Source organism: Zonotrichia albicollis, chromosome 8 (genome assembly GCF_047830755.1).
Source record: "Zonotrichia albicollis isolate bZonAlb1 chromosome 8, bZonAlb1.hap1, whole genome shotgun sequence".
NCBI lineage: Eukaryota > Metazoa > Chordata > Aves > Passeriformes > Passerellidae > Zonotrichia > Zonotrichia albicollis.
The window spans coordinates 10676763-10704566 of NC_133826.1; the positions used below are offsets into that span (position 1 = coordinate 10676763).

The 27804-nt window shown below is 62.0% G+C and overlaps 2 protein-coding genes across 5 annotated transcripts; one reads left to right on the top strand and one right to left on the bottom strand.

The window, feature by feature from the left end:
- The first annotated feature begins 2609 nt into the window (after nt 1-2609).
- SLC6A9 (solute carrier family 6 member 9) lies at nt 2610-20086 on the top strand. 3 transcript variants are annotated; one of them, XM_005482187.3, is made up of 14 exons: nt 2610-2815; nt 5233-5376; nt 13694-13850; nt 14006-14137; nt 15192-15444; nt 15524-15656; nt 16087-16221; nt 16301-16404; nt 16482-16719; nt 16808-16942; nt 17243-17342; nt 17589-17689; nt 17878-18048; nt 18268-20086. In XM_005482187.3, exons 2-14 carry the CDS (start codon nt 5347-5349, stop codon nt 18478-18480), a joined length of 1902 nt encoding a protein of 633 aa, XP_005482244.1. In that variant the 5' UTR covers nt 2610-2815; nt 5233-5346; the 3' UTR covers nt 18481-20086. The 3 variants fall into 3 exon arrangements, with proteins under 3 accessions (XP_005482244.1, XP_014131514.1, XP_005482243.1); XM_014276039.3 differs by lacking the exons at nt 2610-2815; nt 5233-5376 and adding an exon at nt 9584-9740; XM_005482186.4 differs by lacking the exons at nt 2610-2815; nt 5233-5376 and adding an exon at nt 9584-9728.
- B4GALT2 (beta-1,4-galactosyltransferase 2) lies at nt 17890-27250 on the bottom strand. Of its 2 annotated transcripts, none has more exons than XM_005482184.4 (7): nt 27020-27250; nt 24427-24813; nt 23832-24067; nt 23570-23760; nt 23172-23294; nt 22020-22124; nt 17890-21886 (listed from the first exon to the last, which is right to left on the bottom strand). In XM_005482184.4, the coding sequence occupies exons 2-7, from the start codon at nt 24740-24742 to the stop codon at nt 21736-21738; spliced, it is 1122 nt and encodes a 373-aa protein (XP_005482241.1). In that variant the 5' UTR covers nt 24743-24813; nt 27020-27250; the 3' UTR covers nt 17890-21735. The 2 variants fall into 2 exon arrangements, with proteins under 2 accessions (XP_005482241.1, XP_005482242.1); XM_005482185.3 differs by having other exon boundaries at nt 26897-27035.
- Between the last annotated feature and the right edge of the window lie 554 nt (nt 27251-27804).

The window sequence follows — 27804 nt, forward strand, 5'->3', positions numbered from 1 at the left end:
GTGCAGATAGGAGGGGAGAGGCTGTGCTGCCTAGGCAGCAATGCCACCTGCAAGTTGACCCAGGTCTCCCACAGAGATGGCACTGACGCCAGGAGGTCGCTGCACCTGCCCACAGAGGCGGAAGCTTCCAGCCTCACAGATTGGAGTGGCACTAGGGTAGGGGAGCTGTGGCCCCGCCACCCTGCAAGGATTTGAGGGACGCTGTGACACCTGTCAGCCATGGGGGGGGGGGGGATAGTGAGGAAGGAAAGAGAGGAGTGCTCCAAGATGGGGAATGGGGGCATGATTGCTGCCAGATGGGGAGAGAGGGCTGAAGGGTGCATGAGTACAGGCTGGAGCACTGCTCCTAAACCCCTTTGGCACTGCAGCCTCACTCCCCACAGATCACATTTGGCCTCTGGTCCTGCTGTGTCTCTGGGCACCAGGAGAGCTCAGGAAACTTCTGACTGGTGTGGTAGCACAATGACAATGGGTGCACAAAGCAGCTAGGCCCCTGGGAGAAAGAGCTGTTTGGTAGAAAACACTGCAGCATCTCAGAGAATGCAGAGGAGAAGGAGCACCCCTTGCCTACCCACTTGGGGCTGCAGGCCCCCTCCTCCTCTTTTCCCATCTCCTGAGCTCCTGTTGAGTGCACAGAGGAGATGCATAAAAAGTGAGAGAGATCCTATGAAGGGTGTTTGAAAGCACGAGTTTCATCCGTGGAAATCCAACCCTTAAGGATCAAGTCTCCAACTCCACAGCTGGCAGCTCCTCTCCAAAGCTCAGATCCTGGGGCAGGGGTGCGGGTTGCAGCCACATTTGGCTCTGGCACGGGATGCTGGGTGTGGAATGCTGGGTTCAGGAAGCCAGGTGTGGGATGCTGGATTCAGGTTCTGGCTGCAGGGTTTGAGCTGCAGGGTTGGAGTGTGAGGCCACACGCAGCCGGGAGCGAGGGTGCTAGTGAGCAACCTGGCTCCTTGTGTAGAGCAGCCATGTGTAGGTGCTGGGAATGTGTGGGAGGACCTAAGCACTGTCAGTTTCACTGCTGCCTTCCCCTTCCTGCTGTGGGAGCCTTCATTCTGGCTTTACCACACTTCCAAAACGAAAGCAGTGGTGGTGCATGACTGCACCCCTCCTGCAGCCCAGCAGCTGGTGAGACTGCTGCACTGGGGCCTGGACAGACACACCTGGGGCACCGCCCCATCACTGCCCCACCCCTATGGAGGATTTCCCTAACCAGGCAGCAGGCCTCAAGGACAGAGCAAGGATCTGTGGACAGACAGACAGACAGACAAGGGATGCTTCCCAAACTGGTTGGAACACTGTGAGGTCAGCCCCCGGATGGTGTGCAGGGCTGTGGAGATGGAAAGGATTCTCAGTGGGATGTGGGAAAGGCTGTGCTGTTGCTGCACTTGGGGTGCTGCGCTGCGCTCCTGCCAAGCTCCCCAAAGCAGCTCCTTCCTGAAGACACAGGATGCAGTGCCAAGGCCCCGAGTTGCAGGAACTGGAAGGTATTCAGGGAGCGGGGCAGGGTGCTGGGGAGCAGGCACACATCCCAGCACGTGGGAAGCCCATTGGGATAGAGAGGGGAGGGAAGAGAGGCCTCGGCGAGAGGCCAAGCAAGGGGTGGCCCCTGGCGCACTCGTCATGCATTACTGGAAACATCTGGCCTGGGATGTGGGGGCGTGCACTGGCTGCACACACGTGTGCACAAGCACATGGGTGTGGGGAAACATACACACACATATGTGTTTATGGGTACATGTGAATCAGTACATGTACCTACACCTGTGTACATGCATGCTCATGTGTGCCCACATACCCATACATGTGTACATGTGTGCCCATATGTGCACAGACACACAAACGCAGGCATGAACATTTGTACACACATGTAGATGCCACCAGACATGGGTGTGCATATGGATGTAAGCATGTACAACTGCATGTGTACACACCCCTAACCACATAGGGATAAGTGTGCATACATACATGTGTGTACATGTGCCAGCAGCACACTTGCTGCAGCATGCACAGCATGGACATGCACACACAGCTGTGTGACACGCACGTGTGCAAGACACCCACACAACACACACATGCCCAACTGAGAGTGACTTCACACATCTTGGCTGGAGCCTGCGGCCATCCCGCTGCCCGGGGTTGCCATGGCACTGTGCCCTGGCAGTGTGTGCACGCTGTGTGTGGCGGTTCCCCTGTGTGTGAAAACGCGTGTGCCAGCGATGTGTGTGTGCGGGGATGCGTGTGTGCCCAGGGGGAGCCTCTGTGTGACCATACCTCCCATGTACCTTCACATACACCACATGCCCGTGCAAGCCTGCATATGCCCCTCCAAGCCTACATGCCTGTGGGATACCGACGGCTGTGTGTGCCAAGTATGCCATGTGCGTGCCCGAGTGCGCCAAGTGCAGAGTGCCCGTGCATGTCCATGCGTGCAGCACGCCCGTGTGTGCCGCGTGTAGCCGTGTGCCCGCGCGTGTGTGTGTGCCATAGGCAGCCCGTTCTCCCGCCGTACCCCGTGCGCTCTCGCCCTCTGCGGTGCCCGCGGTGCCCCCGGTGCGGCGAGGCGCGGTGCTGCGAGGCGGGGCGCGGGGAGCGCGGCGAAGCGGGGGGCGGAGCACGGCGGCGGGGGCGAGAGGCGGCGCCAGCCCCCACCGACCTCCAAACTTTCATTAACTCGGCAGCACCGGCGGCGGCGGTTCCGGGCCTGGCGGAACACCGGCACTGACACCGACACCGGGCTGGGCGCGGCGGAGCGGCGCCCCCGCGGGCCCACCCGGCACGGCGGGAGGGGCCGGGCGTCGGCATGGGCACGGTAAGGGGCGCGCACCTCCGCCGGCACCGGGTGCCCGGCCCGTCCGGCAGCCGGAGCAGCCGTGGGGATGGGACGGGAGGAGGAGTGGGTTGGCTGCCGAGCAGGGATGAGAAGGGGACGAGGGCGGCGAGGGCCTCCGGAGCGGCGGGGTCGGGGACATCGGTAGCGGCACCGGGAGCGGCCACCCGTCAGGATGGTGTCGGGAGCGGAAGAGCGGGATAACGGGATGCGGGGCGGTCCCGCATCTGTTGCTCTCGCGGCACGGCGGCACGGTGCCGGCGGAGGGCGGGGGCGCGGCGCGCAGTGCGGGACCACCGCCACCGCTCCCGGGGACGGCGCCGGGCACCGGGGCGGCCCGGCTCGGTGACGGGCCGGGGGGGTTGGCGGTAATTTTCCACGGGCATGTGCCGGGGCGGGGCGGCGGAGCAGCCACCACGTGGCGGCTGATGTAACCGGGCCCCCCCGCCACCGTACTGCACCGGGCGGCGGCGGCGGCGGCGGCGGGAGGGAGCCGTGCGGCCGGCGCTGCCAGCGGGGCCGCCGCCGAAGACGCCCCCGCGGGGCGGGAGGGGAGCATGGCGGCGACAGGCCGGCTCGCTTCCCGCCTTCCGCGGCACCGGGGAGGCCCGGTTGCTGTGGGCCCGGCGGATGCTGGCGGAAGAAATGGCCTCGCAGGTGGCAGCGGCTGCACCGGTGCACCGGGCCGCCCTTCCGCCGGGCGAGAAGGGACGGGGGCTCGCTCCATCCTTCGGTCGGACGTCCGTGGCCTTCTGCTGGGTGCCGTGCGCTGCGTCCCCGAGCCGAGGTGTGACATGCTGTACGGGAGCCCCTGTGGGTGCCCAGTTGTCCCCATTTCCAGGTGTTGTCACCCGTGCCGGCTCTAGGTACGAGCTGCGCTGCCCTCTGGTCTGTCACGGCATCGCGCTGATGTGGGAGAGCCACCCCGTGGCACCAGTGCTTTGCAACCTCGTCCCTGCTGGGCTGTCCCAGGGGATGATGCAGCCTCGGACATCCTTGCATCCGTCCCATTGCCACACCACCCCTGGCTTCCCGCTCGGTCCTTGTCAGGCCGGGAGCCAATGCCAGCGGCACCTGCGGTGCTCATGGAGGCTTATCAGCACCTGGCAGACCCCGAGGGGAGTGGCAGCCGTCCGGCCCCTTGGGCACTCCCCCTTCCCAGGACACGTTCCCGGCGTGAATTCAGGGCCGCAGGAGGGAGGGCAGCTTTTGGCTGGCTGGCGGTAGGTGTGTGATGGGGAGGAGGTCTGCCAACTGAGCCTGCACCTCCCACCTTTGAGAGGTCCCTGTGCCATGTGAGGAGCCCGGTTTGTGGCAGTAATGACATGTCAGCTCCCCTGGAAATGCAGGCGCTGCCGAGGAGGGCATTGTCAGTGAGGTGCAGCATCTGCGGTATCTGCCCGCAGCAGCCTGTCTGCGCTGGAGGGGCTGGGGGCTCACGCCACAGCCCCTGCATTCCTGCCCTTATCTACACTGCCCAAGCGCCTTCCTTATGTCTTAAGGTCTCTGCTGATTGCTTCAGAGTCATGGCAACCTGGGGATAGGCCCTGGGGTGTTTGACTGCTGCTGGTGGTGGTCGGGGACCCTCAGTGCGGGTCAGGGGTCCTTCTTCAGCCAACAAGGGTACTGAGCACTGGTGTGGGATCTGCAAACACCAGCGCTTGTTGCACAGACAATCAAACCGGTGTTTTGCAAGAGCGTCTGTCCCTTCCAGTGAGGTCAGGCCTCAGTGTTCCCCTGGGGCCTCCGGCAGCCCCAGGCTGGGGCGGGGTGAGGGCCAGGGAGACAGATGCCCGTGCCCGTGCACTGTCCAGCAGCACCTGGCACCCGGCAGAGCCCAGCGGCTCGGCCCCCCTGCGCTGCACGTGCATGCGATGCACCGGGGCAGAAGGCAATCGTTTCCCATCTGTGTCCTGCGCGGCAGCTGAGCCCTGCCTGGCCCCGCTCTGCGCCCAGTCCCGGCGCTGTCGTGTGCTGCAGCCACTTCAGCTTCATCTCTCGCTGGGGGAGAGCTCAAGGGGCCCCTGCTCCTGCCCGCGGCCCCTGACGCCCACCTGCTGGGGGGCCAGCAGCCAGCTGTCCGCAAGGTCGTCTGTCCACACCGGGTAAATCTTTAACTGCTTCTTGGGAAACACCTGAGAGCCGCCACTCGTGTGGGTGCCAGGGGGTTCAGAGACGCTGCAGGGGCTGGGAGCCAGCAGAAGGAGACCCCGCCGCCAGCCCACCCTGCCCCAGGCACCGCGTCCTCCGCCAGGAGTCCTGCTACCCAGCGGGCAGGTAGAGGGGAGCGACCTGCCTGGCACAGCCCCCCGGTTCCTGGAGGGAGGGGGAGGCCTGGGATGGGGATGTGCCCGCCCCACCAGTCACATCTCTCTTGGTGTCTTCTCCCCTCTACCCAGCTCGCTCTGCCGGTGGATTGAAGGACACTAGTGCTGGTGCCGCAGCCAGCGTGACAGAGAGCAGGCAGGCACGGGACCCTGCACGGGACCAGCACCGTGCTCCAGCCTCCAGGAATGGCCGATAAGTGCAGCGAGGGGCTGCTGGTAAGTGCAAGGGTGTGGGGAGTGGGCTGGTGTGCACCACTGCCTCGGGGACCCAGAGAGCCTGGCGCAGGCAGCAAGACACTGGGGCTGTTGTAGGGCTTGGTGTGCCCTCCTGGGTTCTCCAGTTGGGGTTGTGGCACCATGGTGCTCCCCCAGCATGATGATTTTTGGGCTGATGCTCTCTCTCCATGAGCCTGTTGCCTGTGGGGCTCTTCGGGTGTGGTGTCTCTGTGTGCCTGGAGATGCTATCACCGGTTTTCAGGCGCCCTGCCCAGCATTATCACCCACCCCAGCTCTGCAGGCAGGCAGTTCTACAGCCTGCTGTTCAGCAAAGGGTGCAGGTGTTCCTCCAAGCCAGGTGCCCCCAGAGGGGCACATTGTGGGTGCTTCTCCTTGCCTTCACCCAGTGGGCTCTCTGAGGATGGTGCAATAGCAGAGGAAGGTTTTCTCTGGGCACCGCTGTAGTGCCTGACATCCATCCTCAGGAGCGATGTGTTGCAGGCTGCTGTGAGCTGCTGTGCACTTGCCTGTGCCAGGAGTGGATTTGGTGTTCTGGGCAGATGTGGGATATGCCCGCTGCATGTCTTTGCTGGAAGGTTGTGATGGCCCCATGCTTTTGGCAGCTCTGGTTCCTGTGACGGGATGCTGTGCTGCCTTGGGCAGGTGAGCCCCAAGGCTAGGCTCTGCAGTTTCCCTTTTTCCCAAAGGATAGGAGCTGAATGCTGAGATTGACACGGTCACCGGGCCCTCCCCTTCCCGGGGGGCTTCCTGAAATAGCTGCACACTCCAGCTGGAGGGCTGGGAGCCAGGGTTTGCCTGGGAAGCCAAGAGCCGGGGAGCGGCATGCTCCAGCAAGTGCTTCCAGCATGCACACAGTTCCTCTGCTTGTGTGTCCCAGCGTGGCCCCGCTGGCTGTGCCTGCAGCAGGGAGCCCAGCGCCCATCCTGCCCCCAACAGAGGAGGGCTTGGGGCAGCTGGTGGGATAGGAAGGCAGATTTCTTCTGGAGAAGCCCTGAGCTGGTAACAGGGAGGTGCTGAGGATATATCTGGGCACAGTCAGGGGTCTGTCATGGGGACACACTTCTGCACATGGCTTTCACCATGGCTCCATGCTGTTGATGTTTTCTTGCAATGACCAGAGCAGTCAGCATCGTGCTGGGGCAAGGGCTGAGCCTGACGCCCATCTCAGGAGCCAGCCATTGGAGAGCCCACCCACACCCCATAAATCTTTAACCTGCTTCTCAGAAGTACCTGACCAGCCCACCCCAGGGCCGGGGTGTCACATGCAACAGGGCCTGACACGTGTTGTGTTGGCCGCCCTGGCTCTCAGACCTCTTTCTGGGCCTCCCCTGGTTGCAGGGTGCAAGGATACCACTGCACAGGGCATTGTGCTATGGGGTCTGTGGGGAGAAGGGTAGTTTCCTGTGAGAGCATCCCTGCTCCTGAAGTATCCCTGTTCCCACATCCTGTGAGCACCAGGAGGAACTGCAGTGGGCCAGGTTCTGACTACTGAGCTGCCTGAGTCCCTGGGAAAGGAACACAATCTCCTTGGCCTGCCTCCAGGGCCCTGCCAGTAACCTCGTAAAGTTTGGTCCCTGCCTGTCCTCTCATCCCTTCCTGCAGGTGCAGCTCCCAGTCCAGCCAGGCTCTCACCATGCAACCCCTGCCCAGCATTGTGTGCAGTGCCTGGGGCTGGACAGGTTTACAGTGCTTGCTGTGCCCCACCTGGGGAGGGACAGGGGTGATGGAGGCAGCAGGTGGGTGACATGCAGCTGTGCCTCAGTTTCCCCACCTGTCACCTGAGGCCTGGAGAACAAGGCTGATGTGTACTGCTTTTGCAGGATCTGTGGTTTTGGATGCCTCTGTGAAGCTCTGAATGCTTCCTCCAGAGCAGGAGGCAGTTGGGAGGGGCTGTGCCCACCCTGCTACTCCCAACCCCCAGAAATGCTCTGATTGCAGATACCCAGCAGAGTGTGGGACAGCTCCAGGGGCTGGATCAGTCCCTGTGTAGCTGGGCAGAGGGGCTCCCTTCGAGCCCCAGGGGAGGGTCTGGCTGTCTCTCCCTCCCAGGCCTTTAAGGACGTTTTGTTTTGTTGTCCTTGGAGTGCTTTGTTCAGACTCCAATATTGCCAGTGGCTCCTGACTCCCAGGGCTGCCTTGCTGGCATGGCCAGGCAGCCTTTGGCTGCAGCCTGCCCAGCTCAGGTAGGTTCCTGCTGCCACCCAAGAGCACCCTGAGCACACACTGGGGTGCTGCTCCCCCTGCACTGCCGGGGGAAGGGCTGGGGGGTCCCTGCCCATTCCAGACACCCCCAGCGGCGCGGTGCCACTGACCAGCGGCAGGAGCTGCGGAAGTGGCTTTTGGCTGCGGGAGCCCTTCCCGGAATACCAAGGGGCAGGGATGGGGGGGCTGGCGGGGGATTTTTCTGCCTGAACGCCCCGGGAGAATCATGTCTGCCCTGGTAGAATGGGGCCGGAGAAAGGCAGCCCTGTCGGGAAGCACTCGGCTAGGCGATAGTGGCACTGGGACAGGTCCCTGGGCATCCTCCTACCCCAGTCACCCTGCAGCCGTGGCAGGGGCTGGAAGACCTGTGGACCACCCCCCTGTCTCTAGTTCAGCACCACGAGCCAGCCAGGTTGGGGACCAGAATGCCAGGCTAAGTGAGGATCCTTTGTTTCTAGCAGTGTGCCTCCATGCATCTGGCTGTCCCCTCTGTCTGCTGGCTGGGCTGCCAGGGAAGCAGCACTTTGCTCCCACAGGGCAAGGCTGGCAGAGGGTCTGGCATCCCCAGGACAGGGCGGTGGGTCCTGCTGTGATGTGCTCAGGCTGCTCTAAGGGGCAGGGGATGGATGCAACATGCCCAGGGCAAAACATGGTGCTGGCACACAGGTGGCCCAGGCAAAGTGTTGCAGCTGAACTGGGTCATGGAGGGATGCTCACAAGGTGCCCACACACCTTGCAGGCTATCTAGGCACAGAGCTGCCTGGCTGTGTGTAGGGCAGGACTAGGCTGGGCTCACTGGGGTTGGCACAGCATGAGGTGGCTCTTGGCTTGCGCATTTTGGGGGAGCGTGGTTGGGTGCTGCCATCCCATGGGTGATGCATGTCCCAAGCTACTCCCAAGCTACTGGGTGGCTGGTACAGGAGGGGACAGGAAGAAGCCCTGGGCGCTGGCATGTGGGAGGTGGAGTGCCCACCCCGCACACGTGTGCTGTTCACGTGTGCGCCCTCGGCCGCTGCTGCCGGACCCCAGATGGTCGCCCGAAAGCGCCGCCCGTCCCCCCGCCCTCCGCGCGCCATCATGCCTCGCTGCCGCCTTGGCCACGCTCCCCAGCCGGGACACGGGGCTGGCAGCAGCTGGGGCACCCCAAGCCTGGCTGCAGGGCACCCTCTGCCCGGCCTCCTGTGGGACACAGCACCCCACCAGGGTCCCACCTCGCGCTGCAGAGGGGTGAGCTGGGAGGCTGTGGGGTGCCTGGGCAGTGAAGGGGTCGTGGCACAGCCCTCCTGCCAGCCAGATGGTCCCCCTGGGGGCAGTGACCTTGTGAGGGTTGCCATGGAGGCCCATGATGTCACCAACAATATGACGTTGAGTGAAGTAGCATGGCACCAGGCTAGGGATGTGCCAGCGGAACGGCTTGTCCCTGTGTCCCTATCCCCAAGCAGGGCTGTGCCCTGTTCCTGCAGCCCTTGGATGCCCAGGGTTGGGATTGGGCTGCAGGGCCAAGCTGCTGTGTGGATGATGGCATAGGGGCGGGAATGCATGTGTGGGGCTCGGGATGTTGAGGCATGGAAATAGGGGGCTCTGAGGGAATGTCATCCTCTGCTATGCTCCAAGAGCAGCTCCTGGCCCCGGCCAGACGGGCAGCGGTGCCCGCAGGGAGGGCAGTGCTGCCCACTGGAGCGTGCAGGGCTGTGAGCAGCTGGACCCCGCTAATGAGGCCTCATTAAGTGGGACAGGGCTGAGCCCGCTGTGCAGCCTGCTCTGCCTTGCCTTGCCCTGCCTACCGAGCCAGGGAGGGCACCTGGTTTGTGGGGGTACAGCTCGTGGGGGGTAGCAGAGCCCTGCAGTGCCTGCGGGCGGGCCGGGCAGGCATGGTGCCAGGGCAGGTGGCATGGTGGGGTGCCGGTGCTGCATCAGGGCGGGCAACAGGGGGCCGAGCCTGGCTGGGAGGCAAGGGGGGAGCGGTGCCAAGCGCTGGAGGCAGTGGGCGGGGGAAGGCGGGAGGGCGGGTGGCTGCTGCTGCGCCGGAGCCCGAGGTGCCAATGAAGCTGGGGACTCCCGGAGCCGTCCAGCCTGGGCCCCCGGATGGCAGCTGCGAGCAGCCAGGCCCCCTCGGACCCTCTCAGCAGGTCAGTGGGCAGGTGAGAACAGCGTCTGGGGGGCAGAGTGGGCGGCGGACCGAGCGGAGCGGTGGCCAAGCCAGTGCTGTCCCCCCACCACTCACGGGTCTCCAAAACCCTTTGTACTGTCTTTGGGGTGGTGGCTCTGCAGGGGGGAGCTGAAGCTGTAGATTTGTGCCATGGCATGCTGGAGAGGTACCCCCACGCCCTACAGCCTTTGATGTGGTGTGCTCCAGGGAGGGAGGGGAGAGTATGGCACCAAACCCCTCCATGGCCTCAGCTGTGTTGGGAGCACGAGGAGATTGCCTGACAGTTGTGTTTGTTATCCCTGGAATCTACTGATTCTGCAGAAAGGGTGCGCAGCACCTGGGTTGCAACTCAGTGATGCAGGGGCAGAGTGTAGCAAAGATCCTCCTTGTCCCCCCTCCCCTGTTCCCCTTCATGGGCATCGGTGAGCAATGTCAAAGTTTGCCCTGTTTCCCCCGTGACACCCCAGGGCAGTACTGGTGGCTCACAGAGCAGGCTCAGGGCTGTCCCTGGGGCTGGGCAGCCTTCAGCAATGAGGGGTGGTGAAGACAGTGTAATACTCCTGGGAGGTCCTGCAGTTTGGGCGTGCCCCTCATCACTGCATTACCCCAGCCCTGGGACTGTCCCCAGCGCCGTGCCAGATGCCTTTTCTCCCACAACATGTCTCTGCTGCAGTGGGACAGGGGCAAACATGGGGCTGAGCAGCAAAGAGAGAGGGTAGGGAGAGTTAGGATGTGCTGGTGAGGCTGGCAGAGTCAGGATGCACAGGGCACAGTGATCTCAGATGCAGGGATGACACTAGTGGATTCATTACCTCATGCACCAGGGATAAGGAGTGCAGGGCCTGATTATAGGGCCCCCTGCACCCAGCATCAGTTGACAGTCAGCAAGGATACCCAGGACACCCTCTCTAAGTGACCCCATCCCTCCATCCCTTGGGACTCCCACCTCAGGCTGGAGTTCATCTGCCTCCAACATCCTGCACCCCTCTTTCTTGCCCTGGAAGAGCCACTACTGTGGAAATTATGTAATTGGTGTATTTTTCAATCTTCCAGCAGCCCCTGCCTAAAACAGCCATGAGTTTGTTGCCATCGCCATGGCAATGAGCAATGACATCAGGCTGATGACATCAGGGGTACTGGTACCTTCTGCTGGCATTGCAGGAGCAGCCCTGACAGCCCTCGAGTTGGAGGCTGCAGGGCACCCTCTGGAGAGATTGGGGGTCCCTCACTGGTTAATGGGGGCTGGATAAGGTTTGTGCCCCACAGAGGGCTGGGCTGGCATACCCCCATGTGGACAGTTTGAATGGGGAAAAAAGAGGAGGAGGTTCATGCTGCAGATGCCTCCCTTGAGGACATCCCTTTCCAGTAGAGACCCTGCCACCATCACAAGCTCACCAGCCATAAATCAGGGCCCCTTAGGGAAGTGGGGCGCATCCGGGCACCCCAGCCAAGCTGTCATTGTGTGAGTCGATGCTGCTTAGCATGAGAAAGACCTTGGTGCCAGGCAGGGTGATGGATGATGCCTGCTTTGCTGGGCTGGGGAAGTTTTGGCCGTGATGTATGGGGGGTTCCCTGGGGAAGGGGGAAGAAGGATGCCCTGAGCACCCCGAACGTCCCCTTTTGGGATGTTTTGGACATTCCCTTTTGGAACTTCCCTTCTGGAGACATTTAGGGTGTCTGTGGCATCCTTCCTCCTCCCTGATGTTATCACCCAAGCCAGGCTTGCTTTGAAGCTGCATTGGGTTACATGCACAGAAAATCTGAGGCCTGGGAGCAGGACCTGGTCCCTCCAGAGACTGCACTGTTGCTGGGTGGCCGCTCTCCCTTTGCATTCCAGCTCTGTCCCGTTCCCATAGCAGGGAAAGGGGGGGAGTTTCATCTTCCCTGATGCCTGGATTCTCTCTATCCACTCCTTTTTTACCATGTGGGGTTGGGAGGGTGGTTAATGAGTGTAAAGGACGGGATGACCTTCCTAGATTTGGGGAGGGGGGGTGTAGCGAGCTGATGGGTGAGCATGCAAGTGTTTGCGCACGTGTGCTCGCTTGTGCATGCATGGACACACATGTGGCTGCCCCTTATTGGGGACAAGTGCACCAAAGCCCAGTGCTGCAGGAAAGGAGGAGGGAGCAGCACAGGCCTGGCAGTTTCATTGCACTGGTGCCAAGCAACTCAAATTTGGGGTGCTCCGTGAGGCTTGGGAGTGAAGGCAGGGTCACCTGAGCAGAGCGATGGCTTGGAACAGGGATGAGGTCCCCCGTGGGCACCAGGGCTCCTGGCTGAGCTGGGGCCATAGAGTGTTTCAGGTCTCCTCACCAGACCCTTGGTCAGGGAGGCTGGAGCACTGCCCTCACTCCTGCTGGCTGTGCTGCTCATTAGGAGCCTCGTTAGTGTGAGCAGCTTAATCGGAGGCTTCCCGATCGGATCAGTCTGCTCGAGTGGGCAGTGTGCCCTGGCATGGGGACACTGCCAGCGTCCTGTCCCCTGTTTTGGGCACCTCTGACTCCTGCTCTTGCACAGCGCCCACAATAAGACCCTCTGCTGGGAGGGAGGTCCCGCAGCACCTGGAGCTGCCATGAGCTGGTTCCTGACGGCCCATTGGCTCACAAAGTGGGGTGGGGGCGCGCCGGTTCTCGGCTGGGCATTGCAGGTATTGCCCCTGCACCCCTGCCCCGAGTGCCCTGCGCTGCCCGGCCTGTGCTGCTCCCCCCGCGGCCCGCGGCGCGTGCGGGCCCCGCTCAGCAGATGGCTTTGTTTGGCAGCGCCGTGCCGGAGTCGCTGGGCATCACGTCCCGCCTGTGCCGCCCTAATCAAATGACACGGTTAGGTGCACCGCGCCTGCTGCCCGCCCCGCCGGCCTGAGCAGATCCAAAGTGACGGCTCCCGGTTGTGCCTGCTCGCTGCCGGCCTCAGCCATTGTGGGGGGCAGCTGGGGCAGAGGCAGGAGGTGGGCATGGGCGCTGGGGTGTCCGTGGTGTTGAGACCAGCGCTGTGGAGTTCCAACAGGCTCCTAGGGCTGCTGCCCCCTGTGCTGCTCCTGTGGGAGCATGGGTGCTGTGGGACTATGGACTGGCAGCCAGCACCCTCGCCCCATGCACCCATCCATCACCTGGCCTCAGGTGGGGAGGGCTCGGGGCACCCCTGCATTGCAGAATGCCATCTGCCCTCAGCCTAATGTGCCAGAGCTCCACAGCATCCATGCAGGATATTAGTACGACCCCAGGGCTGTGCTGGGACAGAGCCATGGGATGATGGGTGCCATCCCTGCTGCGGTGACAGGCACTCATCAGCTTTGTTGTTGTCGTCCTTGGTGTGAGCTCACATTGTGTGGCAGTCTCACAAAGCGCCTTTTCTTGCCCCTTTCTGCCCCCCCAGTCCCCTGCAGTGAGAGATGACTGGGCACTGGGGCTGCCCACCCAAGGGACCCAACTGCATGGGACCCCTGTGAGCTGCCCCAAGCACGGTCTCCTTGCTTAGTGCTGAGCTGGCAGCAGGACCCTGACTGAAGCAGGGTGCTTTTTCCAGGCCCCTGCCAGCTCCAGTCACTGCACATTGAGAGGGGCTTCTGCTTCAACCCGGGGGTCCCGCAGCTTCCCTCCCAGTCATGGGCAGTGGCCACCCAGCAGGACCTCTCTCCCTGGGTGCAGGGAGGGGGGGCATGAGAACAGAGGCCCCTTTGTGCTCTGGCGCCTGGACCTGCTTTGTATGAGTTGCAGGCTCTCCCTTTGCTGCAGCCGGGCTCTGGGCAGAGCCATTCATGGGGGGGCCCACACCACTGCCCTCCCCCTCCTTGGCACTGCCTGTGCGTGGCGGGCGGCGGGGACAGGCAGGGGGGCAGCATGGGGAAAGATGCCGGGGACCTCCCAGCCCTGCTCGGCGGCTGTCACCCTTCCAATGGGGCCAGCAGGGGGGTCCCCAATTGACACATCCCATGGCATCTCTCCGCAGAATGGCGCCGTGCCCGGGGAGCAGGGCAAGCAAGAGAAGAGCGTCAAGCGCGGCAACTGGGGCAACCAGATCGAGTTTGTGCTGACCAGCGTGGGCTATGCCGTGGGCCTCGGAAACGTCTGGCGCTTCCCATACCTCTGCTACCGCAATGGGGGAGGTGGGTGTCGGGGCCAGGGGAGGGGGGTTCGTCTGGGCAGATGTGGGGTGTGCACCCCGGCCCTGAATGGTATTTCATGGGCTAAATGCAGGGTATGGGAAGAACAGTTGTGCCTGTGGTTAGTGCTCACTCATCCTCTGGTTCCTGCTCACCAGGTGCCTTCATGTTCCCCTATTTCATCATGCTGGTGTTCTGCGGCATCCCCCTCTTCTTCATGGAGCTCTCCTTTGGGCAGTTTGCCAGCCAGGGTTGCCTTGGCGTCTGGAGGGTCAGCCCCATGTTCAAAGGTAAGGAGTTGCCTGTCCGTACTGGCACAGGCCAGCATGGGACACCTACTGTCACAGTGCCCGGCAGCTGGCGTGACCCTCACACACCACGGGGTGCATGCACACCTCTGGCACATCACACAGCCCAGTGCAGGCACCTGCAGCTTGTGCAGACATGCACACACATGCCCTGTGCATAGATCACAGTCTGCATTGCACTGGTCCCCTGTGCCCATGCCCTCCCTGGCTACGCTGCCCTGCACAGCTGCCTGGCATCCCTTGCACGCATTACACGTGCCCCTGTACACGCGCTGCATCTCCTGCGCAAACCCTGGCCCTGCGCTGGCATCCACTGCAGGCATTACACACACATCCCTGCATACGCTACACGTGTCCCCAGCACATCACTCTTGCAGAGGCCACTTGGGTCCCCTGAACACACTGTGGCATGTCCAGCTGTGGGCATGCTTCTGCAGACCTCTCCCTGGCCCATAGGTAGCAGGTGCTGTTGCCACATGCTTGCCCTGCCATGGCTGGACCCTGCTCCAGGTGCATCTCCTGGCTTACCAGTGTGCTCTCGTGCTGCTGCCTCCCCTGGCCCACACCTCCTGCAGGCTGCCTGCCAGGTGACATGCCCACAATGTCACGTCCGAGTGCAAGCAGCCCATGCACCCATGCCCTGCACAGTGGCTGAGCCTGGGGTGCACTTCCCTGTGCTCATGTGGCCTGTCACATGCCACCAGATAACTGCAGGCCTAAAGTCACCGTAGCCAGGAGTGACCCCCCACCCAGTTGTTCTCTCAGGCTGCAGACCCCAAGGGTTTGCCTGCAGCCTGTACGCATTGCCATGTGTCCCAGGGGCCCTTGGCACCACTAGGATCATTTGGAGGTAGAGGATCCCATGCACAGTGCTCCTCACACCTGTGGCAAAGCCAGGTGCTGAGCTGCAGCTTGGCTGCAAGGCTGCTGACAGCATGGCATGCAGCCCACTCCTCCCGTGCCACAACCCCGGTGCTGTGCGCCGTGCCCGTGCCGCCGCACCCTGCCGCTCACCCCTCCCCGGTGCTGTTCCCAGGCGTGGGCTACGGGATGATGGTGGTGTCCACATACATCGGGATCTACTACAACGTGGTGATCTGTATTGCCTTCTACTACTTCTTTGTGTCCATGACGCGCGTGCTGCCCTGGACGTACTGCAGCAACCCCTGGAACACGCCCGACTGCGTGGGGGTGCTGGACGGGAACCTCTCCAGCCGGGCTGCCCTCAACATCAGCCAGCTCCTCAACACCACGCAGAAGCGCACCAGCCCCAGTGAGGAGTACTGGAGGTACCAGGGCCTGGGCTCAGGGATGGGGGAGGTGGGGATGGCTGGGCCCCACTGACACTGCTGCCCCCTCCCCATACAGGAGGTATGTGCTGAACCTGTCGGATGACATCGGCAACCTGGGCGAGGTTCGGCTGCCCCTCCTGGGCTGCCTTGGTGTCTCCTGGGTCGTTGTCTTCCTCTGCCTCATCAAGGGCGTGAAATCCTCGGGGAAGGTACCTGTGTGCTCCCTCTCTGGGCCCCTCCTGGGGGTGTGGGTGTGCCTTCAGGATAGGTGGCCATGTCCCCTCTAGGCATAGCCCCACCCCTACTGGGAATGAACCTCCCGTTGTGGACATGTTCCCAATCCTTTCTGGCCACAACTCCTCCTCTTTTAGCATTGTCCCTGCCCTCTATGTGCTCCTCCCACTCTGGGAAAGGCCACACCCCTGTGACCTGGCCGCACCCCTTCTGGACACAGCTCCTCCCATGTGGCCATGGTCTCACCTCCTTCAGGACAGTCCCTTCTCTGGACCATATCCTCTCCTCCTGGTCTGTCTCTCCACATGCTGGACCATAACCCCCGTCCACAGCCACACCTTAGCCACACCTGCCTGTGTCCCCAGCCCTGCCCCCATTCCCCCTCACTGAGGTGCTGCCCCACAGGTGGTGTATTTCACGGCCACCTTCCCCTACGTGGTGCTCACCATCCTCTTCGTGCGCGGCATCACGCTGGAGGGGGCTGTCACTGGCATCATGTACTACCTGACACCCCAGTGGGACAAGATCCTCAATGCCAAGGTGAGCAGGGATGAAGGGTGGCAGGCAGCCAGGGCTGAGCGGGGCTGGGGGTACAGCACTGACCATCCCACTGCCATAGGTGTGGGGTGACGCGGCCTCACAGATCTTCTACTCGCTGGGCTGTGCCTGGGGCGGGCTCATCACTATGGCTTCCTACAACAAGTTCAACAACAACTGCTACCGGTGAGTGCCCGACCACAGTCCCCCAGCCCTGCCACTGCCCTCATGTCCACTGCCAGCCTTGACTCCTCTTCCCACAGGGACAGCATCATCATCAGCATCACCAACTGTGCTACCAGCGTCTATGCTGGCTTCGTCATCTTCTCCATCCTGGGCTTCATGGCCAACCACCTGGGTGTGGATGTCTCCAAGGTGGCTGACCACGGGCCAGGCCTGGCCTTCGTCGCCTACCCTGAGGCCCTCACCTTGCTCCCAATCTCGCCACTGTGGTCCATTCTCTTCTTCTTTATGCTCATCCTCCTGGGGCTGGGTACACAGGTAGGTCATGGTGGGGCCAGCATGTTCAGATGGGGTGGCATGGTGGGGCCAAGGTGGTGACATGCTGTCCCTTCTGCCCCCTGTGTAGTTCTGCCTGCTGGAGACTCTGGTCACGGCCATTGTGGATGAGGTGGGCAATGAGTGGATCATCCGCAAGAAGACCTTTGTAACGCTGGGAGTGGCTGTGGCTGGCTTCCTGCTGGGCGTCCCACTCACCACGCAGGTACGTGACCATGGGACTGTTGCTACGGGGTGCCATTGCCATGGCCACTTTCAGCAGCCACGTCCACTTTGTTGCCACTGTGATGGTACTGGCAGACAGGGCCTGGTCTCGCCATGCCAACACTGGGGAGGGTACCCAGAATTGTCTCCATGCTGACTCTGGCATGAGGTATTGCCCTGCCAGCTGTGGAGGTGGTGGTGTCCCAGCTGCATGTTGCCAGCACAGTCATTGTGGTGTGCTGTTGCCCTGCCAGCAGTGGTGGTACCGCAGGGCAGCTGTGCCAATGTGTCTGTCTTCCAGGCCGGCATCTACTGGCTCCTGCTAATGGACAACTATGCCGCCAGCTTCTCCCTGGTGGTCATCTCCTGCATCATGTGTGTGGCCATCATGTACATCTATGGTAAGTGCAGCTGCCTGCAGCCAATCGGATGTAGGGCTGATCCAGCCAGCCAATGGGGAAGGGTTTGCCCCAACAGCTGGCCAATCAGCAGGTTGCTCTGCGTTACATAGGGGAGGCAGTTGCCCAATCAGGAGCTGCAGGCTCGGGAGGCCCATGGGTCCCACCTGATGGCGCTAGGGCTGGAGCTGGGTGGGCACTGAGGGGGCTCAGGTCACCACCAGGGCTGATGGTCACTTTTCTCCCCAGGGCACCGCAACTACTTCAAGGACATCGAGATGATGCTGGGCTTTCCTCCCCCACTCTTCTTCCAGATCTGCTGGCGCTTCATCTCACCTGCCATCATATTTGTGAGCATCACAAGCATGGGGCCTTGGGCTGTGGGAGGAGGGAGTGAGGAGCTCACCTAGACATGGCACTCCCTGGAGAGGAGGGTGCTGGGCTCAGGAGACCAGCAATAGGGTAGAGCGGGGAAGTTGTGGGGGTACAGAGCAAGCTGGCTGCTCCCCACTGGCTGATCCTGCCTATCCCTTCCCAGTTCATCCTGGTCTTCACAGTGATCCAGTATCGGCCCATCTCCTACAACGACTATGTTTACCCTACCTGGGCCATCAGCATCGGCTTCCTCATGGCGCTCTCTTCCGTCATCTGCATTCCCATCTATGCCATCTACAAAGTGTGCCGTTCTGAGGGGGACACACTGCTTGAGGTGGGTGGCCAGGGGCTACACCCCTTTGTCTGTGTTCCACCTGGGGCTGCCATCAAGGCTGTCCCTGACCTCACTGGAGCTGTCAGCAGTGACCATGTGCAGACAGCGTGCATAAGGCACCACGTTTGTGTGCCTTTGGAAGCTGCTGGCATGTTGCTGCAGACTGGTGCAGGGGAGCATGGTGGGTGCTAACCTTGCCTCCATCCTCTCCCTTTCTAGCGCTTGAAAAATGCTACCAAGGCAAGCAAGGACTGGGGCCCAGCTCTGCCAGAGCACCGCAGCGGGCGCTATGCCCCAGCGTTCAGCCCTTCCACCGAGTCCCACCTGGAGGTGCAGCCCCTGCAGCCAGAGAAGGGCCAGAGTGAGGCAGCGGCCGCATCCCCCGTGCAGGGCAGCAATGGCTCAGCCCACAGCCAGGACTCCAGACTGTGACCCCCCACAATCCCCGCACCCCCTCTAACCCCTCTTGCACCTTCCGCTGGCGGAGCCTGGCTCCGGGCGCACCGGACCACGGGGGCTCTCAGCACCCATCCCCGAGACCCCCCCACCTACTCGCCGGTTAACCCCTCCCGCCCCTGCCCCCCGTGGCGTTTGTTAACCCTCGTGTTTACGGTAACCTTTGTGCTCGACGCTGGGACAAGAGAGGAGGGGGCGCAGCCCCGGGAGGGCTGGGAGCCAGAGGCACTTTGCAGGAGCCTTGACCTGGGGGTATGCACAGGATGGGGGGGTGGGATGCTTCCAGGCTCCCACCCCCCCTTCCCTAAGCCAGGCAGCCTGCCCTGCCATGGGGCACCCTCCTGACCTTCCCATGGGGTGGGACCAAGGTTGGGCATGCCAGTATTGCCTGTGGCCTGTGTGTTCACAAGGCCATCATGGGAGAGGTGGGCACTGCAGGGACCCCCAGCTTGGGTGCACACCCACTGTGGCTCAGAGCCTCCTGGGTGGTCACACCCAGGGCTGCTGCCAGGCACGAGGCCAGCACAGGGAGATGGGGGCAAGCATGCTGCTTGCACCGGCAGGGGGATCTGATGGCACAAGACACAAGCACTTAGAGCACACGTGTGTACGTACACGTGTGTCCCTCACAGACACAGCATGGGCACAGATGTGGCGTACGTGGGCACGCACATATGCACGGTACGCCGGGGCTGTGCAGGCAGTGAGCTGGGATGCTCCCCTCCATGCACCCCTCCACCCTGTGGCCCCACTGGGGTCTGTGGGTGCCCTTCTGGGTGGCTAGGCATCGCCTACAAAGCTGGGCACAGCCACAAGCAGCGTGGGCACAGCCCAGTGCTGCTGCCTGCCCCACAGTGGGGCAGGAGGCTGGGGGAGTACTAAAGCCTGGCCGGGGGGTCACCAGACAGGGATGAGGTCCAGCTCTCCCTGGCAGCCCCAGCACTGGCAGGGGAGGACCCTCCACGGTGCTAAGGGGGGAGCAGGATGGACCGGCCTCCCCCAGCTGCTGCTTAGCAAGAGGTACCAGCGGAGACACGAAGGGCTGCACCAGCCCACTCGCTCCGAGCCATCTGGGGATGCTCAGTCCCCAGTCAGTATTAGTGGAACAGGATGCACTGGCAAAGGCTGGGGCGGTTTTAAATCTGTCTTCCAGCTCCAGGCAAAGGGCTTGGAGCTCTTGATTTGGGGGGGATGGGATGAGACCCTTCCTACCCCGTTTGCTCCCCTCCCAGCCAGTGCCCTGTGCTCCCTATGTTGCAGCCCCGAGGCTGGCACAGGGACACGGCACAGCTTGGCACGGTGGCGGGAGGCAGCGGGCGGCGAGCCCCAGCAGGACGTTCCAGCTCCCTGTCCCGAGCCCCCCGTCGTGCCGCGGCGAGGGGCGCAGGTTCCCGCATGGTGCCCGTGCCCTGCCCCTCGAGTCACGCCGCTACTCTTCACCTCTAATTGTTAGCAATAACGCGCGCGTCCCTGGGCAGCGCCGCCTGTGCCAGTGTCCCTGGGCAGCGCTGCCTGTGCCAGTGTCTCTCCTGGTGTAGAGTTCTAAAGTATCCTAGATTTTAATGAGATTTATATTCCTGAAGTTGTGTCCTGCTGTGCCCTTCTTTGGGAACTATATTGAGGGGAGGGAGGGGTTGAAGAGTGGGGGACCACACTTAATGGGTGGAGCTCTTTTACCCTCTGATGCCAGGTATTGGCACTCAACAGCCAGCTAGGTCCTGGGGCATTCTCCTTTGCCCTACCTGGACGTACAAAACCAGCTGGAGGTAAGGCACAGGATGGAGCATGGGCTTATCCCTGCTGGAGGAAAGCACTGTCCCCAAATGGACGGGAGGGCAGCAAATATCCTCTCCTATGGCACAGTGAGGGCAGCTGGCTTTGCCCTGTACACTTTGCCCCGCATCGGCACCTTGTTAGGCCTCCCTGCATTGCTGAGTGAGCTGGGGGATCCCCCAAGGGCTGGAGGGGGTGACTCAGGGGCTCTGCCTTCCAGCCAGCAGCTGGAGGCAGCAGACAGGACTTCCCCTCTGTACTCCACAATCCCACTTCCTCATCAGATGGTGTTTTCTCCCACCCCCACAAAGCCTGCCAACTTTTCAAACTTTTATTAAATACAAAACCCCCGGTCTCTACGACCGAACACTGCATTCAACGTACGCTGAAAAAAGGGTCAGACATTCAAATGTACAAAAGTCGCCGGTGCCCCCCAGCCCTGGCGAGCTGCCCTGCTCCCAACCCCACTGCTCCCAGCCCCCCATGGAGCATCAGGGGTGCTGGGGCTCCCAGTCCCATGGGGGGGCACAGGGCTCCTGCCCTGCATGGTCCCGGCCTCTCCTGCCTGCAGCCCCCTGCCCCTGACCTGGAAGCGGGAAGGCAGACAAGGGGAGACCTCAAGGAGAAGATTCCCTCCCTGCTAGAGGGGGGCTGCACCAGCCCCCACCAAGAGGCCCTGGGGGGTTCAAATCAGCCCTATTTCCCCCACCAAAGGGGTGAGGGCAGGCGCAGGCAGGGGCTGCACACACACACAGCACCTGCCTTTGGGGAAGGGGGATGGGATACAGCTGCCATCCCCCCAGCCCTGGGGAAACTGAGGCACAGCAAGGGGCATTCACTAATCAGAGGTCTCTGTTTGGCAGAGCTGAGACAGGGCCCGGCTCTAAGCACCAGACTAAAGCAGAGGAAGACAGCAAGCCACGTCTGTGTGCCCAGCAGCAGGAGCAGTGCCTGGCTAGGGCAGCAACCTCGCGCTGATCCTGCCTGCCTGGGGGCCCCAGGCTGCTCCCATCCCCAGCTGGGGCAGCAGTGGCTCCAGCGCTTGTAAAGGGGGAAGCCTGCACCCCACTTCTCACAGCGCTGGTGGGGACCCTCCAGCTCTCACAGAGCAGTGGGATTTCACCCTCCCCACCCAGGGTGCAGGCAGGAGCTGGCATGGACTGGGGGCTCCTTGCCAGGCCTGGGGTTGCCCCCTCCCTCTGTGCCAGGAGCTGCTTGCAGGGCAGCTGGGCTCATCCACCAACACACCACGTATGGGGCAGCGGTCCTGCAAACACACTCGTGGGGATGGGGGAGACAGAGAAATCCTAGGGACCAAAGGGCCGGCTGGGGGGCAGCCGTCTCCAGAAGGCAGCAGAGTGGGGAGAAAACATCCCTGTCCAGTCCTGGCTCTCGAGCTGGGGCAAAAGACGCCATGCCCAGCCAGCCCCAGGCACAGGGCTCGCAGTGACAGGAGCACTAGCCGCGGGCCAGGCGGGGCGGGGGCCTGCCGATCTCCACCGTGATGTTGGTGTACATGGGCTGGCGGGAGATCTCCACCAGCCGGTACTGCAGCGAGCTGATCCCGTCCCGCTTCATCGTCATTTTAGTGTTCTGGATCTTGGTGAATCTGGTAGAAAGAGCAGCAGGATGAGGATGGAAGGATGTCTTGTTGTAGTGCCAGCAGTGCTGGACCTCTGTGGGGGTGAGTAGCCAAGTGATCTCCCAGCGTACCAACTGCCCCAGCCCCGCGGCTCACTCACCTCTGCGGGTTGGGCTCATTGTGTTTGTCGCGCTCATGCTTAATCATGCGGTACCTCCCAATGCGGATGTCGGGCCTCGACACCTTCATGCCATTCAGGGATATGCTGGGGGCCAGGAGAAGGGTGGGATCAGTGTGTGGGCACCAGGGTGGGACATTCCCCAGGCCAGAGACCTCCAGGGTCAGACCTCAGGCAAAATAAACCTGTCCCTGGTTAAACAAAGCTGTGCCAAGCCAAGATAAGCAAAGCCAGGCCCCTCCCAGGCCAGTGTCATGACCTAGGGTGCCACAATGCCCCATGGCAGTGTGCCCAAAGCACCACTCCCATCGAGGAACGAGCAGCTGCATTCAGCCTGTGTCAGACACAGGCAGCCATCCATGCGCAGCTATCCCTCCCTCCCTACGGCCCCTGCCCTTTACATTCCCTGAATGCCACTGCCTAGCCAGTCCCTTGGAGCCCTCCCCTCAGATCAAGGGGCGCCTGAAGCTCTTCCAGAGCTCCACACAATTCTTGTCCCCCACCCTGAGCCCACCTTGTGTGGAAATAACAACTGTGCCATGTGTCCAGGGCTCCCACAAGGGTGCCTTGCTAGTCTGGCCACTACAGGCAGTTTACACCCCACTGGCTGCACAATGCTTCCCTGGGCAGCACCACGGGGAACCCATGGGAGGTGAGGTGGCCATTGTCCAGCTCTGGCACCCAACGCAGGGTGTGGGGAGACTGGGCTTTGTTCAGCTTGCAGCTGTACTGCTGCCTGCCGGCTGCTGGCAGGAATCACTGTGTGGTTGCTGCACGGCCACCACTGAAATGTTTCCAAGTTTTTAATCTCAGCCCTAGACATATCCAAGTCTAGCATCCCAGCCCCTGTATAGAGCAGAGCCCACAGGCACACCACACTGCAGGCTTCAGCCATAAGAGAGGCAGAGGAGTGTCCTGCAGTACCCCAGCACCCTGGGAAAGGCCAGTTCTGCCCATGATGGTCACAAGCCCAAAGCCAGAGTGTAATTAAATCCCTCCCTGACATGTGGCACAGCCCATGTACATCCCCCACAAAACTGGAAACACCAGTGCTGTAAGGGTGCTAATTCAGTGCTCCATGGGGAGCCTGGTACACCCCAACCAGTCAGTGCTAGCGAGGGGCTGGGCACCTACCGATTAAAGATGTCATCGTCCTCTCCTCCCCAGCCCCAGTACTCATTGGGAAAGCCATTGATCTTCAGGAACTGGGACTTGCTCAGCCCGGAGACACCGCCAAAGTAGCCGGCATAGGGCAGCCTGCAGGTTGACAGCAAATGGGTCAGCCCAAGGAACAGGCAAACATGGAGGCGAGCACCATGGGGATCCCAAGTACAAGTACCAACCCTTCCCTGTGTCACCCTCCTACCCAGGGTTCTGTCATCTCAGGTCTCTGCCATCTCAGGTCAGCAATTCGAGCCATTGACCTCATGCCTGCCCCAGGTGGTAATCAAGGGTGGCTGCCCTGATGTCATCCCAGAGAGATATTCCAGCCCTGCCTGTGCAGAAACACCCCAGCACCCCAGGGCACCCACCTGAACCCAAACTTGTCCATGCCAACAGCAAAGTGCCGTGGCTGCTCGTAGCAGCGATAGAGGTTGCGATCGTCCATGGGGATGAGATCCACGTCGCTGAAAATGAAGCAGTCATACTCCTCGTCGTCCTTGAGCGCCTCCATGAATCCCACGTTGAGCAGCTTGGCCCGGTTGAAGGTGTCTTCACCGAACTGCAGGGCAAAGCTCAGCAATGCCTGCTTGCCCACCCCAGCTCTGCCACCCCTTGCCCCGGCCCCCTCACCTGGTTGATGATGTAGATACCGTAAGCCACCTTCTGCCGGCGCAGGATGGGGTGCAGGTAGTGCAGCCAGTACTTGAGGTGGTGCTCGCGGTGCCGGAAGGGGATGAGGATGGCCACCTTCTGCCGGGGCAGGCAGTCTGGGGGGGTGTACTTGCCACCCTGGCGCACATCAGGGTTCTCCCGCTGCACTCGCTCCATGCTCATGGGAGAGCTGAACTCGATGAGCAGGCGCCCAACTGTGAGAGGGAGGGCCGGGCAATGCCCGCAGGACAGGACATGGTCAGGGTCATGGTCACCTGCCGCTCCTGCCCAGAGCGGCAAAGCAAACAGCGAGGGGGACCTGCAGGGGGGACCGACACTGCTGAGGGCAGAGAGTGCTCAGAACATTTCCTAAAACAGGGCAGAGAGAGTGGGCTAACAAAACCTGAAACCAGCTGTCCTGATACACTTCCAGGCTGGGGTTTCTCTACTATTTCATGGGAAAGCCATACCCAGGACCCATAGGATAAGGATGTCAGCCATGAGCACCCACCTTAGCCCCATGTTCAGAGTCAGAGCCCAAATTCACCCCCAATGCTCACCCAGCATGTCTCACCTAAACCAGGAGGTGTCTCCTGGCAGGGCTGCAAGGGCTTCTCAGTGGCAGACTGGTTGGTGCTGGGCTTGGTGCTGGGGGATGGGGCCTCAGCACCGGCTGGCCCGTAGCTGGGAACGGTGCCGTTGGGGCGGGACGAGTTGGAGAAGGGGTGAGCGCGCGAGGCGTTCCTGGCGTTGAAACGGCTGAAAAAGTCCAGGTGCTGCGCATAGACGTCAAAATAGAGGATCATGATGATGACAAAGTGGAGCAGGCAGAGCAGCAGCACGGCCTTGCAAATCCTTTCCAGGGTCACCCCCAAGAGCAGCCTGGTCATCTTCTGGGCACGGGCAGGCGGACATGTGCGCTTGGTGGGGCAGGGGGGCGGCTCCAGCCACGGTCCTGATCCTGCCAAGACATCTCACGCTCAGGACACCACGAGCATGAGCCCCCAGCCCGGCCCAAATGACACTGGGATAGCAGGAGCAGCACAGGCCTGATGCAGATGTGAAGGGCTTGCAGGCTGGAATGCCAGAGAGCACCCCAGGGGGAATGCTGCACCTGGATCCCTGCTCTGAAGGCACAACTATGAAGATATGAGAGGTCCTCAGCCACACATAGCAAATCACCTCCTTGCCTTCCTAGGCCAAGACCAGAACAGGACAGATCCACTCCCCTTCCCTTTTTCCCACCCAGAGAGAGCATGCAGACACTTCCAGACATGCCACAAACAGCCTCCATGGGGGTTGAGCCCTTGACGAAGGCTTCACTCTCCAACAACAGTCTGGGATGTCACAAGAGCACCACAGGTGTCCCCACCTGCCGCCCCTCTCTGAGGCACCCCACTTCCCTGTTCCCCATCCTGCTCCCTCCCCACAGAACTACACCCCAGCAGCAGCACCAAAACAGGGTGGCAATGAAAGTCATGCCAGGCTGAGCCAAGCCAAGAACATCCCAGCCCCCCCGAGTCAGTGCTCCCTGCCACATCCAGGGGGGTCTGGCACTCAGCCAGCGGTGCAGATCCTCTCCCCTCCTCCTGATGGTGAGGCCTCCTGGGACGCTGGACTGCTGGAAGTCAGGGTCCCCTTATCTCCCACATGATGCCTGGAGCTGGGCCAGAGCCCTGCTGGGAAGCCAGCTGGGAGAGTCACTGGAGAGCCCCAGAGAAGTCAAACCATGCGGCCTTTCCCAGCCCTGCCACAGCACAGCCATGCACCCCAGCTCCTGCCCTGAGCTCTGCCCTGCTACTCCCTGCTTTTAGGGAAGCTGCTGGACACAGCAAAGCAATCTCAAGGGGCAGGCATCGGAGTTCACAAAGCCCTGAGGATCTCGGACAGGCCAGAGCTGCTGCCTGGTCCCTGGGGGAGACCCTGGTGGCTGGGGGTCTGCAGCAGGACCCCCAGCAGGAGGGCTGGTAGCACCCAACAGTGCTGGCAACCGGTCACTGGCAGCTCTCAACCCTGTCCAGAGGGGCTCTCCAGGGAGCCACAGGGCACTGATGGCCACACTGGATGGGTACGGGGATCGGAGCTGATGTGTGAAGGAGGATCCTTCGCCCAACCCTGCTCTGGGGTGTCCCCTCTCAGTCTCAGGCAGACAGACCCTGGCAGGCAGACCCTGGAACCCACCACAGGCAGAGAGGTGCTGGAAAAAGCTCTGAGCCCAATGGCCCAACCATGCCTACCCTCCCTTTGCAGGATGCACAGCAGCACCCCTGTGGATAGGGGGGTCCTGGCATGTGTCAGCAGCACATCCCCACATCCAGTTTTTTTCTACAAAGTAGCTCTCTGAAGAAAAGCTGGCTTTGCTGTTATTGCTCAGACCTTCCCCCGGAGCAGTGCCTTGCCACCCCACACAGCCCATGACACAGGGACCTGCCTGCCCCCAGCACCTGCCAGAAACCCTCCCCAAACACCTGTACAATGCATGGAGTGGTGGTGCCTCAACAGCCAGATAGGGATGCAATAGGGAAAAATCAGAGCTGGTTATAGGGGTCCTTTGGTTTGGTCCATGAGGCAAGTAGGGAGTGACACTCAGCAAGAACAAAAGCAAAACACTCCATCAAGCAGCAGCCACAGGACACCATGAACATGAGTGGGCTTAAACTGCTAAGGAGGGGGTTATGAAATATGATGTCATCTCCCCCCACAGCAGCATCTGTGCGGGGTGTGAGAGGCCAAAAGCAAGCTGGGGATGGGGAGCTGCTCCCCAGGGTTTCAAGCCAGTGCAGTATATGCCATGGGGCCGGTGATGCTCGTTTTGCAGTGGGTGCTCAAGCCCGTGCACTCAATCCTTCTTCCCTCAAGACATCTCAGGCCTGGGAGAAGGGAGGCACGGTGGGACCCGGTGGCCCCGATGCCCTAAAGGTGACAACCTGCCGGCCAAAAGTGGGGCGAGGGGCCGCATTCAGCACAACTAACACTCCCCCAACCCCCTAATTTTTCCCAGTCCCCGACACATGCAAAAACTTATTTAAAAAATGAGAAACAACCTCAAAATCAGTCTTTTTCCCGAGCCGGAGTGGTGCCGCCCATGAGTGGCCGGGATCGCATCCCGCGGGTCGCATCCCGGGCCTCACCCGCCCGGCCAGGCCTGCCCGCGCCGCTCCACTCACCGCGGCCTCGGGGCTGCCGCGCCGCCCCGGCGCTGGTCAGCGGCCCCCGCCGCCGCCTCCTTCTCTTCCTCTTCCTTCTCTTCCTCCTCCAGCCCCGGCCGCCGGCCCGCGGGCTCCCATGCCCGGGGCTGCGGGGGGCCCAGCCGGCCGGGCCGCCGCACCGCCGAGAGCCGCAGGGAGACGGGGCCGCGCCCGCACGCCGGCTCCGCCCGCCGCCGCCGCACCGGGCGGGGCCGCCGCCGCCGCCCGCCCCGAAGCCGCGGGCGGAGGAGGGCAGTCCCGCAGGCACCGAGGCCTCGGGGCGCGGATCCCAGGGATGCAGACACACCCGGGGGTGCGCGGCGCCTCCGGCTGCGCCGCGGGATGGCTCAGCCCTTGGCCCCAGGCGCGGCAGCAGGGACCCTCCGAGCACCGCCGGGACACCGACACAGGGTGTCCCGGCCTTTCTCCGTTCCCTGGCTCCTCGTTGCCGGAAGGCAGCGCTTCCACGGACCCACCTGCGGCGACTCCCACGCTCCCGGCCGTTGGTGCTGGCTCAGCGACCGTTGCAACCTATTTGTGGCTCATTCCCCCCCACACCACCCTTTCTATGTTTCATTGCTAGGAAACACAGGGAATCTCACTCTCCTTACCACAATGGCATCAGTGAAAGATCGTGGTTTGGTCCCACCACAAGTTCGGCCCACCACAAGGAGTTTTTGCACTGTCTGCAGCCTTTCCCTTCTGCCACCTGCTCAGCTTCCGTCCCCAGCACTTGTGTCTGTTTAGAGCAGCCCTGTGCCCCG